This window comes from Polyodon spathula, chromosome 25 (genome assembly GCF_017654505.1).
Source record: "Polyodon spathula isolate WHYD16114869_AA chromosome 25, ASM1765450v1, whole genome shotgun sequence".
Lineage (NCBI taxonomy): Eukaryota > Metazoa > Chordata > Actinopteri > Acipenseriformes > Polyodontidae > Polyodon > Polyodon spathula.
Genome location: NC_054558.1, coordinates 5892794 through 5910144, shown reverse-complemented (window position 1 = coordinate 5910144; position 17351 = coordinate 5892794). Strand labels below are relative to the sequence as shown.

The window sequence follows — 17351 nt, the reverse complement described above, 5'->3', positions numbered from 1 at the left end:
TTGTTTTTTCAGTGTAAGTCTAACCCTCACAGTATTTCAGAATGACTTCACTCTGCTTGGCTTCAAATGAGACTGGGGTTTATGTTACAGCATTTCAGTAATGTGATGTGCGTGTGGCTCCCATATGTAAGTTTCCTTGGGCACCCCGTTGCTGTGTGCACCCAGACACCGGGTTAATGGCTGCCAGTAACTCACCAATATCCCCCTACCCCCAGCCTTCGATAGCATTTAGTAAAGAGTATGAGATCCCTGGGAATACTTTCCACATTGCATCTGGAGCTTGCAGCCCTGCATTCCCAACAATAGAAATGCAATGATTGCTGTAACCTGTCAGATTGCTTGCAGAGCAAGAGAAAATTCCTCTTAGCTAATGAGTCGTTACTGCCACTGGCTGAGGAGCAAGATGGAAGGTTAATATTTAATGCCATCAGGGAGTGAAGAACACTCATTTTGAAAGACCATTAAAGATTTAATGATTCAGTGTGCAGGTTTTGGACCAGAGAAAACAGCCGTAACAGTTTCAATAGGGGCTGGGGTCACAGCGTTCAGCCAGGAATGCACCAATCACAGGCAAGGATTGAAGTTGTTCTGAAGGAATGCGTGAGCATTCCTTAACAACTGCTGCACTCAGATTGCTCCAGGGAAAGTTGACGAAAGTGATGGCTCTTGTGTGAAGGATCAGTGGGTTACAGAACACACATAGCTCTATAGAAGGGGTAGGCATCAGTTTGGTTCTGAGAGGGTGTTTTTAATATAAATCGCTCTTGAGTTTCATTGAGACCAGGACAGGAACAATCAATGGAAACCAATCAAGTGAGCTACTGTCTTGTGTTGTCTGCACAGAGAAGAATATAACTCATTCCAAGCTAGGGGCTAAGTCATTAATAAGGATTGTAAATGATAATGGCTGTGGTCTTTTAAGTCAGCTGACCACCGCCGTGAAGCTGATTACATAATTACCCTCGGACGACTAGACCGCTCATTCAATCCGTTCTACAGTCATGGTGCAATGCAACCTTAGTTACAAAAAGAGTGCCTCAAGAACAGAGGAGCTTCTGTACCTGCCACTATTGTGAAGTATTATATTAGGTCATTAACCTTCAATCAAAATGCTACAATGAAGTTCATTCCCCAAACATTTAAAAATGCATTTCACGACTTGCCTATAAAAAAAAAGGTCATTGAATCTTGACTCAAACTTCTCCTTCAGCAGTTTATTCTTCAGCTGATTCAAGTGTCTGCTGCTTCTTTGAACTATATAGAACAACATGCATTTGACATAGCAGCGGGTTTGCACAGTGACCCTGCTATAATAGCATGGGACTGCCCAATGGTTACCAGTGTATAGGCTTGTGTTCATATTGTGATACTATAATGCAAAAGTGACACCACCAGTGGATCATGCCATGGTATCTGCCTTGTGTAATAATCCCCCTTTTGAACAGAGCAATTGTACTGTCATTGCGGTGCCACTGCTTTGTCTGTTGGTAAGAATGCAGATATACATATACCAATGACATAGAAAAAAAAATAGCCATCCAAAGTCAGCTGCAGATTGAGTTGCCATGGTGACAGCTGTGAGAGGCATCGAAATTCATATTCAAATAATCTTTTATTAAAAGGCTACTACTTCCTTCCCACTGTCAGATTTTATCATATTTGGCATTGTATCAGACATAAATATGAATCGGCTTCTGATTTGTGGGGGTAAGACACTGTACTTGTGTGAGGGTGTACAAGGGTAATTCACCAACAGGACATCTCTCTAGTTTTCTGGTTTGAATTTCACTCTGAATCCCCTGTCATCCTGATCAATACCATCACAAACCCCCTTTAAGCCCCCTCCTCTCCCGGTCGCTGCAGAGTCAGCCTTGCCTGTCGCAGGTTCCCTGTAACCCCCCCACCCATCCACAAGCCCTTGAGTGAAAAGGCAGATAAATTATGCAGGGGGAAGATACAGCATGGTGCTAAAAAGCACTTTTAAAGCCAGTATATTCAAAGACTAATTTCAGCCGAAGGTATATGACAATGCTTGCCTCTTTCTCTCTCACTCTTGTGAACCCAGGAGATCATTATCTGTGCTGTTAAAATAGCTACAACTGATTGCGCTGGTTTTACATTTTTTTTTCTTTTCATAGTAAGTCTGTTTTCAGTTTTTATACTTACACTTGTGTGAAGATATGCCAGATTTACATTTTAACTTTAGTGTCTGATTTTCTTCCCAATTTAGAATGTACAGTTATTTTTATCCCCCTCACCGCAGCAGTTCCCCAGCAGCCCTGGAGAACTGATCCCACAACCAAGCCAGCTTCATCTTCTACACCCAGGAACTCTAGAGCGGGTGTCGTGACAAATCAATGGCATCACAATAGTAGGAACCAAGTAAACTCTCAATCCAATTCTGCTTCTTGAATACCAGGACCACCATTCATTTAAAATCCATTTGGCTCTTTCTTCTGTGTTATACAATGCATTATATAGTATCCCACAGTATCCCAGCAGTGATTTATCTCTTTTATTTTTCCGGAAGAGATGGGGTCACCACTCCGATTTTCTAAAGGTTTATAATGTATAACTCCCTATTATCCGCTTGCATGGGTCCCCTTGAGACTGGAAAGCTTCACATTAGGACCTGTCTGACAGGGAAAGAATTAAATTGGTTCCCGTTAATAAATCTAATCTTTCTTTGTGTAAATTAATGTTTGCCTCCAGAATTTATCTTGTGTAGGAGTGTACAGTATTACTTAATAACATTAGGACCCTCATCAGCAGCACCACACTTCTTTAAATCAAAGCTGTGAGGCTAGATCTGAAACTGGAATTCAATGGTTTGATGCTGGCTTGCTGCTTGCTGATGGTCTGTATCCACAGCAATACATCTTAGCAATAATCTGTGTGCTAGCTCATATTGTCATATTTATATTTAGTGGATTATATTTACTGAATTGCATGGTTATACACAGTAGGTAGTAAACATAGTGTGAATACCTGAAAAGTTGATTGTCTGATCTATAGTCTATTGATGTTTAGGGTTTCTTAATCGTCAACCATCACTGTGCAGGGTGTCCTATAAGTCAGCCTTTCAGTATTGGTTGTCTCTGTATTTCTTTCAGGTGTCTTTAAACAAAGTGGAACGAATTCATATTATTTTCTCTGTAGGGGTGCGGCCGCCCTATTTAACAAAGCACATCCTTATCGGAAGAACATGCGATGCCTGCTTTATGGAGCGCCATGTAGCTTGAATGTATTAATCTAGCTCTTTTCATTCCACCTATCTTTCAGTCAGACCCCATTACTCACTGCACTCACATTACTGTGACTGATTTCAGTTCCCTGCAATAATAATCATGAACGCCAGGATGGTGTATAAACAGAGCACCTTACTGCCTGGGGCCACTGTCCTGAAACTGTATTCTTTACATCAATCCCAGCTAAGAAATCATTGTAATTCATAGAGTCCAGCAAAACATTCCCAAGAAATGGAATTATTAACAGAGCAGTGATGGAATCTTATCACAGTCAGGAGTCAACGGTTTGTTTTGCATAAAAACACACATACACGCAAACACTCATTATCATATGTAATATATATGTGAAATTATAAACGCTAGAAGTGAGTGCATTTACAGTTGTTTCTTACTACCGAGGACATTTGGTATACAAACACATATTGATGAGTCTCTTCACAAGGAGACTGTATAAAACAGGGAGAGACAATTGGCAGAAGTACTAAATTCTAAAATAGTTCTTCTTACCAGCCATGTAGACAGATAGCAGGCACACAGGGCTATTTTAAGCTCTCTTGTTACAATTAGGGCACGCCAGAAGCACTGCATGTAATTCTGTGGCGAAAACATTTCCATGAGTTACATGAGAAGATTAGAAAAATGTCATTAGGGCCTTTCTGACATCCTTCAAACTTTCAGCAGGCCAATTCCCATTCAGAAAATCTACAATTTACTATCACATTTGTTTACTGTTACATGTAATGCCACTATGTCATCAAATCATGATTTAGAACATACTATATAGCAGTTAATAACAGTATTGCTAAATGGTAATGGTCAATCACACATGTTTGAGTGTCGCTGGATTGGTTTGGATTGCATGTGTATTAAGCACGTTGTTTTAAAGTCCATGCAGTCGTCCAGGACATCTCAGCAGAGCTATGAGGAAAACTTTCAGATTTGCTTGAAATGCAGCCAAAAAGAAACTATACAGAAAGACTCACTGTTGATAAAGTTTCTACTTCAAAAGACTGGGCTGATGAGTGTGATCTGAACCTGAGGACTGTACTGGACGAGCAATTTCCTTTATTCCACTTACTGAAACTGGAGGGCTTAAAGAGACAATCTTACATAAAGCATCTTTATTTACGCATAAACAGATTGCATGAAAAGAGCAATTAACACAGTCTTTGAACGGTAAACCACAAGCTTGTTGCATAATTTAGTTGTTTGTTTCTTTAATGGCCTTTCAGTTGAGTTTCAGTGTTAGATTTCGCTGTCAAAGGATCTAAGATGGCTTTTTCCACTTGTTTTTTTCTCCTGATAGATTCAATAGCTAATTACAAGAAGTGTTTGGTGGTTCACCCTTTTATTTTTGTTGAAAATCTGCTAATTATGTACTACAGTTACAATGAGCAAGTCACTTCCACTGTGGTGAGTAATAGAATGGTGTTTATACACGTTATATGACAAGTCTGGAGAAACAGAATGACAAATATGAGTCCACAGTGACAGCCCTGTTTTCCATGAATGACTCTTAAACCAAATTTCATACCTTCCATTGTATTAAAATAACAGTGCCCCTTTGCCTGTGCAAACACTATTTTTGGGAAATTAGCCCTCTTTTTTGGAAAGTAGCCCTGTTTTTGGATTCGATAGGCACTTTTTGTGGAAATTAGCCCCGTTTTCAGAATCAATAGCCCCTTTTTTGGAAATTAGCCACGTTTCTTAAAAGGATATTGATTTGAGAAACTCTGTGAAAAGTGCTTGAAAGCTTCCCTCTACAACTGTTGCTTGTCAGAAAAAAAGTTACATGAACGTTACAATTTCCACCTATTTAAATTAATTCTCCTCCACTCAACTTGTGGCAATCAAATAGAAGCACGCCTACATTATTCTTCAATATGAGCATCATTAGTTCCACAGGAGCTAGTGTTGAATAGTGCAGGAGCTGTTAAAGAATTACAATGGTATTTTGATAACCACACACTTGCCCTCACTTAAATTCATCATGAATGAACAGACTGAGAGGAAGTAACCTGATTCATGCATATAAACACTAAGGGCTTCATTTATTAAGGGCGGTAATTTGGCCAGAATTGAAAATTGAGGAGGCTGTGCATGGTATTTCCCAAAGTGTCACGCCCTGTTGACTAATTAGAAACAAAAATATTCTAATTCGCATACAAATTGCAGGTGGCAACAGGTCTGAAATTGCTCACGGTATTTATTCTACTGACAGCAGGTGAAGGAGCTCACTTACTGGTGGCAGCAGGGATAAAAATAGAAAAGAAAATATGCTGAAATAATTTCATTTCAATTTAAAATAATATTTTATTATCTCAGCGTCCTACAACAATGTGAAGCCTACAGTCGCATCAGCATGGTTTGTTTTGTACTGTATTATATGTAGGATAGACTAGGATAGCTTGCTAGGTATTCATTGAATTTTACAACCATACTGTTTAAACGTATGTACCTATGTATATTTTTGCATAATCTGTACAAATGTTGGAGGTGTTTAGAGTTCCCCAAGACAAGAGCCCAATTCCAGGAGGAAAGTGATTAGTTAATGGCATAGTTTATATCATCCACTGTACATCACCCTACCATGCACGTTCCCTGCCCCATTCTGTATTGTTTCTAGAACATTATCAGAATTTGCAGAGCTTAAATCCCCCCCCCCCCCCCCAGTGGATGCAATTCTGTGTGACTGGTGACTCTCCAAAGGTCTAAACTAAGTGCTCCTTACAGAGCTCTGGGGCTTTATCAAGGACATTTTTCATTGTCAGTCATCTTGTGAGGTCAGGGCAGGAGTAGCTGCTCCAACTGTACATGAGTTCTAATTTAAAAAAGAGAAATCATTAACAGAATGCTTCGTGTTAATAGAGGCACAAAGGAAAACAGAGTTAAAAGATAGGAGCAAAAATATATATTCTTAACAATTAAAATAATAAAAGTCAGCACACTTAAAGGGCATAGGAAGTTAGGCAACAGAAATCTCTTAAGAATGGTATGGCCCAATACAGATCATGCTGCCGTATCCGCTACTGTTGTTATTACAAGTTTGCTAGGCATTATTTGTTCCAACTTCATTCCGCTGGTAATGCCATATTGTAAGAGATCTGTGTCTATCTGGTTTATATTGTCATTTAGAATGTAATAAAATAGGTGATTCTAACTGGCACGCTCGCTGGCAGATGATTGTTATCCAAGCATTATTACTGTAAGTTGCGGCATTCTTTTTAAATGATATTTTATAACCATCTTAGTTCTCTTTAATAGTTTCCTGCTAAATTAATATCATTTTAATATCTACATGTCCATTTTAAGCTTCTGTTTAATCGATATATGCAAACTGAGCTTCCTTCATGAACAGTGATAATGAAACAATTAGAGTAGAACAAATCTAACTGCCTGGTAATTTTCAATGAAGAGAACAGAAAACTAAACTTAAACCTCAGCAAGGTCACAGCAATGTGCTCATTAATGCTGGGTTTGTCAATTTTTTTTTTGTGCGTGCCAGAAAGTCTCCTTACAGGCACAGCGTTTCTGTGGCAAACAGCTGCTGTGCTCGATTGGAGAGCAGAGTGTGATAAAGAGGTCCTCCACAGTGTATTTCCTTCGGGCACAGGAATGGGAGCAGGAGGCGAGGGAGAGCAAGCGGTGAAGAGTCTTTATTCAGGGCTGGAAATCCAGATTCTTCCAGAGAGATTTTAAAGAAATGCAGTCATAAATAAAAACCATATCAACATTCTGATACAGAGCCGATCGCTGGGTATTCCATCGCAGACCTACGACTTGATAAACCTCTTCCCTCCTATTATAGATTTTTTTTTTTTTTTTATGATTTGCTAATTTACCAAGATGATAATGCCGAGAGGCTACTTGTACAGGCAGTGAGTAGCATTTCATATAAAACAATAGAATAAAATTCCTACAAGCAATTAACCTTTAAAACCTTTCGTCACCAAGTGCTCCACATGGAGTCATGCCTTTGCTTTTTAATTTTATTAGACCAGGGTACAATACCATGGGGAAAGTGACTACTTAAAGGAATACTTTACATCACTTGCATTATCAGAATATATACTATGAGGTGATATCCTGTCAGGTGTGTTCTCAACCATTCTGCGTTGTGTTTACAAGTTACAATCCTTTGCCAAGCTTAAAACTACCCCTGCAAAAAATGTCATTTTTGAACGGAAAAGCAGGATTCTGAAGTCTGTTGGTTATTGAAATGACCACTAGGGGTGTGCAACTATAATTTCTGTTCCCTCTGAAACTGAGGCGTCTATAAATTAGTAATTTGTGAATGGCAAACATCTATATGAAATCATAGAATCAGAGGGGGGACTGAAATTACAGTTGCACACATCTGTTTTTTTATTTTCAGATCACAGAAATTCAGCTTTTAGACGCAGTTGAAAAAAGAAGCATCTGGAACTCTTAATAAGCCTGGCATTGTAAATAATAATAATCTACACAGAAACAACAATAGAGATTAATAACATGCTTAACAAGGTATTAAACATGGAAGAAATTACATATTATGGAAATGTAGATAAAGCATCCTTCTCAAAGGCAGCCCATTCTTTCAGAAAAACAATAGGTATGAACTGCATATTGTGAATGCAGTGGGAGTAAAGACAGTCTATCGCTCACTGCTCCAACCAGCAGACCTGACAAGACAAACACAGCCTGCTAAACTCACTGCCACACACACCACTCTCTTAATTACTACATTCCACTGCTTTACAGTGCTCAACAGCATAAGACAAGGGAGAAAAAAAAAATTAAAAAAACTAAAACTAATTTACTCATGATTAATTGCTATAGTCATCGACTCTATTATTATTATTGTTTTTTTCCCCCCTTTTGGTTAAAATTACAGCTGCTCTGTTGTGTTCTGCCCTAGCGTTGTAGCTACCCACAGTGCAGTAATGCTAGTCATTTTAATTTAGTATCTTTCAAAGGAGGTGTAATTGTCCTTCATGTTTATTCAGCCCCAGCTTAGTCTTTTTATGCTCTGCCAGTGCTCATACAGAAAAGCATTTAGTTGCAGCGATTTATCTGAAAAGATATATTTAATATGGAAGGACTGAACATGGCAATAATAGCAGCTGAATGCAGCCTGCAGTAGCATTGCTGTGAGGCCTGTGTGCTTGCATTGAAAGGTTGTAGTTTTTATGAACTGAAAGACCTTACCGAATTATCTTCAATGGAAAAGTAATGCCTCTGCTTTAGGGAAATGGAGCAATGGTGGTAGAATAGAGACATAGTAGTGACATTTAATATAGCTCAAATAGCTTACATTTGGTGATAAAAAAAATAAAGTCACGCTTTCTGTAATAGTTCCTCTCTAAGGCAAATTAGGGAAATTTGCATGTTGCAAATGGTTATATCAATCAATCAATCAATATTTATTTTATATAGCGCCTTTCATAGTGGACCACCGTCACAAAGTGAGCATAACAGCAAGCAACTAGAAGCGCTGCCATACAGTAACAAGAGTAGAAGGGGTTAAACAGAAAATCAGGTCTTTATTTGCACAACTGTAATGCTAAAGCTTAGGGAAAGACACCCGTGAGATCTCCAGTGTTGTACTGAAAACGTTATCTTAACAGTTTAGCATAATAAAATTTTAATAAACCAGTCGCTTCTTTCTTTTACCTCAGTCGAGACGAACTGTATGTTAATTCTACGAGTGCTTTGGCTCTTTTCAAACAAACACATTTTTATCGCAATTAGCATGTCCTTTAAAACAAACGTTTTGACGTAGCCCTTCACAAGCTTTCTGTCTGCCAAAGCTCCTTTACCACTGCTGTCAATCTCTTTTATGTTGTGGCACAGACAACAGAATCACAATAGCAGATTGTTTTTTTGGTTTTTTGTGTATTTCAACATGTAATGAGATGTCAATGATTCACACTTCGCTCCGAAAAAGAAACTATTCACATGCGTAGAAATAGACATATATCAACCACCAGCATCACTGCTGTCCAGCACACAGTACCGTCACACTGAATTGACTGTTGATGCGGTCAAGAGGAATGAATCCCAGAATCTAGTACACAAAGGAGACTGGATTTACAGCGGCATGGTACGTTCCATTTTGAATTGTGGTTTATAATGAGCTCCACTCTGCACTGATCATTTGATTAGTTAATTAGAGGGCAGCACTGACATTCCGCTGCCTCAGGTATATATTCCCAAGACCACCTTGCCTCTTCTAATTCTCACAGCGCTATTCATTTGAAGTGATCAGTTGAACGGCCCGGCTGTAACTAACATTTTTGTACAGGAAATGTCACATTTGCATTTGTTCTTTTTCCATCTCAGTTCTGTAAATGCATGTGTTGTTTCAGTGTCACCTTGCTTATCTGCCTTTTAGACCTCGACATTTACCATTGCTGATGGATTGGGAACTGTTAACAAATCCATTATTCACAAATAAATCACGTTTCCATGCTGTACTCTGGGAATTCCACACTAAATTATATACAACTCGGAGACAACAACTTTGGTAGTGACCTTGAATGATATTTCTGTAAAGGTTTAGAGGGAGCTTTGAACATATATTTTATTAGCTTCACTCCACACTACCCTGCTCTTAAAATCTTCTTAACTGGAACGAGTATTATTTCATCTTGTGGCTGGCGGAGTGCTCTAATTCGAATGATCAAAGGAGCAATCAATGGAATGAGACCGGGCAGCGCTAATGTTTACCATCCTGGGAAAAGCTGAGACTCACCGTCCTCGCGAGATTTCTGGATGAAGGCATCGACGCCGCTCTCTCCATAGTTGCCCTCAGACGCCACAGTGGAGACGTAGTTCCAGCGCATCTCCTTGACAATGTCCACCATGGCCTGAGCCTGGTAGGTATCGGGCGGGACCACCCGAGAGAAGAAATCATAGCGCGTGTTGTCACTCAGCTCGGGGGCTGTCGACGCATAGCTGACCTGGGGGATCTGAGGAGCACAAAGAGAAGGGGAAAAACAACATGCTTCAGAAGAGCCTTTAAGTTTGACCAGTTCTGGATTTATAACTGAGTAGCTTAATTGCTTTTTGCATTTCACTTGCTACTGCATGCTGCTTGCAACCATTGTGGCTCTCAGAATATGAGCGACCGTAGAAACACAGACCGCATTACAATAAAATATACAATGTATTTTTAATGTAGCCCTTCATAAACGAATTATGCCAAACAAATGCAGTCTTTTTTTTCCCCCAAAGGCATATGTTTAAAACAAAATGAAATTTGTATGTACAGTATATTATTGATGCATGCATTCTTGGTATAAAGACGAAATCTCATTAAAACACATGGCATACAGCATTTATTGCCACATCTGCCCATGACAGAAATTCCATATGCCATGGCTTTTCATGACTCATCTCTGTCTGGAGAACACGCTCACACAAGCACACCTAATTTACACCAAGCCCAAAGTGGCACAAAGTTAAGCATGTGCAAGTAATGGAGTGATTAGAGGCTCACAGGTACATATCATTATGCAGAGGCGCATCTGGTCTGCATGTGTAATCAGGAGCATCTCAGAGGTCAATGAGGTGCTAATGACCTGTCTGCATATTCCCTGGAGCATCTTGTTGCATAGTCATAAAGTTGCCCTTACGATTGCGCAATGCGCGTTTTTCGAGATGCACTGGGCATTTCCCTTTCGTACAGGTCACAATTTTGCACATGCGCAAAACACTTTTGTTCATAGGCTCCTGTGTGTTCAGTGTTAAGTTTCCAATCTCTGCTCTATTTTATAATGCATGTATTTTTGAGTCTTGGCAGAACAACTTATCATACACTCAAACAGTTACACATACAAAATTGCACCAAAGATAGTTTCACTTTGTAATGTGTGAACTTCAGACACATACAATATGTCAACGTGTCTCTGCTTCTCAGATGTGGGTGACCAATTTAAGCAGAAATGAATACTAAAAAACACCATGGTGTAAATCTGAGAAATTGCCAACCCAAATACAATTACGTTAATGAGAAAGTACTGTGAAATATAATTCAGCAGATAAAAAAGTATTACCGTTTCCATATTTATGCTCTCAGGAAGTTGGCCCGTAAAACGATAGGCAGCAGAAAAACTACCATCAGATGGGATTCCATAAAATGTAATCAGATCAGACTCTCCAAGGAGACAGATTATCAATTTGTCTCATTGAGAGAAAATGACAGTTTTCAGATCTGGTAAAGTCAAGTATGAATTGGATGGAAAATCCAAGTGTACCTACTGTACCAGTTTGCATTGCTAGAGAAAACAATGGCTCATATTTTTTATTAGTTTATAGGTGTCAGATCTGGGCCAGAGAGGCTTAGGGATCCCATTAAGAAATTTTTTCCATGACTTCTAATGTTTTATTGACTCCTGTAAAGAGCCATTCAGTGCTGGTCTGTAGAAATATTATATCTCGTTTTGTATTTTGTTGCATGGCTTCCAGAGCACACCAAAGGCAGGGCTCCCACCCTTTACTAGTCGCTGGTAATTACTTTGTGAGTGCAATATAGAATATATAAATCTATTGGAACACTGCAATCCCTCACATGGCTTTAAAGACATTGGTTATGAAAAGATTAAGCCTATCCTGTAACATATACTGTGCAAGAAGATGTCCACGTTAATTACATTGTAACTATGTGTAAGTACACATGAATTTGTAATTAGAGACACTTAATGTAAAGTGTTACCAAGGACTAGATTTATGAAAACATAAATTAATGTATGAGTCCCTCAAATGAGGTCCAGGGGTTTCAGTGAAGGAGGCTGAAGCCTCACTCGTAGATCTATAGCAAGCCTCCAAAAGCACTGTGTTTGTTCCATTTGAGTCTCAACAGGCAGAAAGAATACAGAGAGCATTCCTAAGTCTATCAAGGCATCCCTGTGAAAAAGAAACAGCATGTGACAAGAATTGTGAACCAAACATAACAAGTACCCATAAAAAAAAAAAAACTACCAACAAAATTAAATTACTTGTAAATAATAAAACAAGAGACAATGGGCTCTTCTCAAAATCCCTGGTTAAGATGTTTGGTATGGATTTGTGTTATTTAAATACAGATTGCACAAAGGCAAGATTCAGGATAACATGAATAATGCAGAAGGCTATCTAGCATATATTTGCATGATGAAGTCTCATAATGTACCTCTTTTTAAAACACCCAATGAAATCTCAATATATTGTTTTGGGGGGGGGGGGGGGGGGGGGGGGGGGGGGGGGGGGGGCGACCTCCTGGTTACAAGCAATGCATGTTTCTGCTGTGGATTTCACTTATCCTACACACTTGGTCCAGTTTAGCTTGAGAGTTAGTACTTACAGCTGGGGCACAGACTGGCCTATTGGGCATTGCCATCTTCATTGCTAAAGCAGCGGCACTGCAAAATGCAAAGTTTCTGTGGTATTAAATTATTTCGAGACACTGGTGCTTTTTATTAGTGCAGGAGGTAAGTTTTGTCTGCGTAAGATATTTGGAATTTATTGCATGCAGCGGTAGGAAATCACTCCTTTGCCCTCTAAACACTGTTAATACGCATTGCAGCTTAAGAGATTATTTATGACGTTTGGTAACTGTGTTTTCGGTAAGGTATAAAATATGTAGTCTGTTTTATGGTAATGGTTTTGTTATTGGCAGGGGTTACTATTTCATTTCATGTAATACCTTTGCATTAAAACCAAGACCTGGCTTATTCATAGTGGGTTAAATAACTATAGTGAAAGCAATGCTAAAAATGTGTCCCATAAATTATAGCAAAGAATCACGCCAACATCTTAACATTGAAATGTAATACCATATATGTAAGTGATATGGAAGAGAATCACCTGTATGCTTCATATTCTGCATATCAGGACCTAAATATACCTGAAATATAGGCAAATACATTTGCAATATATTTCAGACCTTCTTTTAGTGTCTTGCAGTAAGATACTATTTTTGTGTCAGAGATCCAACATAATTAGTTTTGTTTTAAAGAGACAGTCTTTACAACTACTCGCACTAGAGAGAGCCCCTGAATCGAAAGTCCCTTCTGTGTTCAAACAAAGCCAGGCTGAAACCATAGCCTTGTGTCACTGTTTACACTGTGACCTGTGTGGCAGGTGACCAGAGGCCTTGCAGAACCATCGAAAGAAAAGGAAATCAATCATATGTTTTGATTCCAGGCAGTGAGGCGTGAGCAAAGAGATCGGTCAAACCCTCCACACATCCAACCTTTCCCACAATCACCACTTTGCTTTGATCAGTATTGAAAATATGAGCTACGGGGGGAAGAATGGGAGCAAGAGAGGTGGCGCTGGGGAGAAGCTACAGCACCAACCATTAATATGGCTTCATCTTTCCAATAACATCATAGTACATTATAAAGGTGCATCAAAGATATAGCGCTGTAAGAGATGGTGGTGAATTAGTAACACTAAGATTTCTAATATAGTAGCTTATATATTCCAGAAAACAACGGCCTCAAAGTTATAGTAAATGGCAATGGAATATCATGGGATTAGCAGATATTTCTTTGGTGTTCGAGTGAATTTGCAGCAGATTTAAATCAAGCCATAGAATAGTGGCTTGTTAGTTGTTTTTTAGTCCATCATTATCAAAAGCTTAGAATGGGAGGAGATGTATCCGCTGTTGAGCCTCTTTGACAGCCTAATGATTTATAACCCAATTTGCTATTTTTTGACTGTTGTGTGCTTGCAGCGTGCTCAGTGGAGCTCCAGGCACCACCTGGACATTAATTGCGCACCTCAAGGGTACTATCTTAGTTAATATTGAATTTAGTTTAACATCGCATGAACTGCAAAGATGAAATGTTTGCGCTTCAATAAGACCCTGAAATTGCGGAGGTTTGATATACATTTTTACAGTTTGTTATATCAGATGGTTATATGTCAGAGAAATCTCAATAGCAGAGAAACACAACTCATTCAGAACGAATCATAAAAAGGCAAGACATGTTTAGCTTCCTTAGTCAATGAATGCAATAAAACCCATGGAAGTCCTAGAATCATGTCATCATGTTGCATTTACTACTGCAGTGTTTGTAAATAACCCTCGCACAGGAATGTCAGTCTCAGTTGAAAAAAGTAAATACCACACCTTCTTGCAAAGCCTCCAGAAAGCAAATAACATCGGAGACTTCTTCACTTTCAGAAACTCAGATTGTCGGTTCCAATCAGACTCTGTTCACATAAACCAACTCGCCTCAACGTGTCTTCCTTCCACCCTGAGTTCAATGGAAGCCTGTGCCTTAATTACTAGCACTGGAAACAAACCAAACATAACCAAGAATTCCTCTCTGAAGTCTGGCAAGTGTAATGTGGCTGCAGATACCACTGTGAATACAGCATTCCAGAGGTATAAAAAACAAGAGGTAGTTAACACAGTCTTGCAGTTTATAATTAACCTCAGTAATTCTCTCCTCTGTATTCTGTCCCAATTGCAAACAAAAAGATCCCACACATGCTCCAAAGCTGGTAATTGCGCTGTAATTACAGAATGGCAAAACTATGTTTTTTTTTTTGTACAGCAGTTACAGGTTTTATAGTAAAACACATTGGGCTGATATTTTCAAAGAGTTTACTGCAGCCTTTTAACTGCTAATTTTGTGAAAGGAGAAATACACCCATTCACTTTACAATGCTGATATCAAACACGAGATCATGTGACTGACAGTCTCATACAGCATGAGCATCACTGTTGAATTTTCATCTTTCAAATAAGGATTATGCTTTGAAAATATGGCCCATTCTGGTTAGATGATTGAAAAATTGCAAATATACCTAGTAAAGAAATCTCCAGTAGAAGATCTGATTTGGGTATGAAGTCATTAAATATCCAAGACCATGTTCATTTAAAGAGTAGTGAAGGTATGGGATGGGTTATCTAGTCATGCTGTTGATGCGGAATCATTGGGAATTCTTTAAGACCTGAATTGATCATGGTTTTAGTTCAAGTGACAACTAGGAAGACTTGTTAATCATAGCAGTAACATGTCAGACAATGCAATATTGATGGACCCCACTGTAAAATCCAGCTCCAGCAATGCCAATCTAAGATCCCCGAAGCACATGCTTCCCAGATGCATGCTGAAGATGAGTCTTAAATTGAACAGAATGTGTACTTTTCATACACAAATAAGTGCATCAGATGTACTGCATAATGCAACTGAAGACGACCTTGCAAATAAGTCCTACAGGTAGAAATAATGAATGTGCACTTTGGACTGGCTTCCAGATGTCTTCCATGGCTCAAACTGAAGACTTCTGCAGTACGCAAAGGTACAAGTGCAGTAAAGTGTGTTGGAATTAAGCACAGACCAGCATGATAAAGCACTAGAGGCTTGGGGAAGCGTTATGAAGCTTGGCAATTATGAAACCATGTTAAAAAACGGGGTCAATTCAGAACTAACATTAAAATTTCATGGGACTTTTCCATGTTACAGCACATAACTATTAGAGAGGAGTGAATTGTGAATTTGTCAAAAGGTAAAAGTGTTCCATGGCAAGATGTCATTCCGAAAATAACTGAGGCCAGCTTGAAAATACTGTAAAACTGTTACTCCCTGGTAATAATCTTGAAAACCTTTAATAATAATATTTACTAATACACAGTCTGTGAAATAACTAGGTCCCCAATGCCGTGGCAGACCAGTGCTGTATATTCAGGCTGATGGAACAGAGAAAGAGAAAGAGAGAGAGATACCACAGGGTTCCACCGAGAGATCAGCCAGGGCTCGCTGATGAGCCTGCACGGGACGTGAGGACCCAGTGGTTCAGAAAATTTTAAAAACTCAGTCAACGGCATAACAAAGCTTCTTCTTTGCTGCTGTCTCCCCGTGCTGGTCGTGAAGTCAGGAGGAACAGAGAAGCTTCTGACACAGGCATGGGAGTCTATGCATCTCTGCCACCTAACACTGCAAGAATCCCGCTTCACAGACTTTAGCTTGGAAAAAGAACGCTGCATGTGTTGCTCCTATACTCTGTTCAGTAGAAAAAACAACTACTTGGACTGTCTGTCGGGACAAAACACAAAACCTCTATCAGAATGCATCCCTGCATTATTTGCTACCTCTCGAACCAAGCTTTTTAACCACACTTCCACATTAGACCATTAATTACATCAGTCTTCCCCTTGATGCTATAAAACTAGGCAAATTGCTATATACAGTTCATAGTGATTTGTCCAAAATGTTGTTGTCGTTTGGGTAAATGCCTGGCTTGACAGAATAACTATATAGAAGATATAACAGGTATAAAGTTGTCAATGGAGGCTTTTAGAGAATTATTTCATAGGTTTGATATATTGTAAATGAAAATAATAGGAAGCAGGGATTCCTCGTGCCTATTAATCAACTGGTGTGAAGCTAGAAAATGTTTCAGAAGATGTTTTTGTGCAGTGAATAATCTCTGCAGCTCCATTATACAACACCGTTCTACTTTCTTTGTTTAAAAGGGTACCCTTTTGATATTGAATGCAAATGTCTTTAGTTGTTGGCCAGCATTGAGCAGGGATAGGGGCTTCTAATGGGAATATGAAAAGGCTACTTGTGGATGAGCGATGGTGTGTGCCAGTATTATGCGGCCGAAATGACCCTTATAAAATTAATTGAAAAAAAAAGCAGTGGGTTAGCATTGTAATACCAAAGAACAATCTTTCGCAAACCGCAGCATGTGTGATACCATCGGCATGTCAAACAAAAAAATGTGTACAATTCTAACATGGGCTTATAATAATATCGTTGTTGCTCTTGTGCCACTATTGTCTCTTACAATGCCATTGTAGAAAAGAAAAGCAAAAAGGGGAACCATACCAATTAATCACTAGTGTGAAAACTGAACGCTGAACAACAAAAGAGAGGAGGGATTAGTATTGCTCAGCACCAGAAACCACACACAGTGCAGCAGGGGCCATGAATATTGCATGAACCCACATCTGATGCCAAGTCAGCATGGTTCAAAGTAACCCACTAAAGAGAGACCCATGGTATCCCAATTTCAATTTCAGTGCCCTAAGATACAAATGCACTGCAGACCAGAAGAAGAAATACATTGCTATTTGGTATTGGTTAATTTGTAGAAGCAGCATCTTAATCTTATCAAAGC

General features: G+C 39.1%; 1 protein-coding gene across 1 annotated transcript in view; it reads right to left on the bottom strand.

The window, feature by feature from the left end:
• Positions 1 to 17351, bottom strand: part of LOC121299508 (metabotropic glutamate receptor 4-like) — a 105094-nt gene that overhangs the window by 54991 nt on the left and 32752 nt on the right. Inside the window, exon 2 of the mRNA XM_041227259.1 lies at positions 9982 to 10198. Within this exon, the coding sequence (XP_041083193.1) occupies positions 9982 to 10198 (217 nt within the window). The remainder of the gene's footprint in view (positions 1 to 9981; positions 10199 to 17351) is intronic.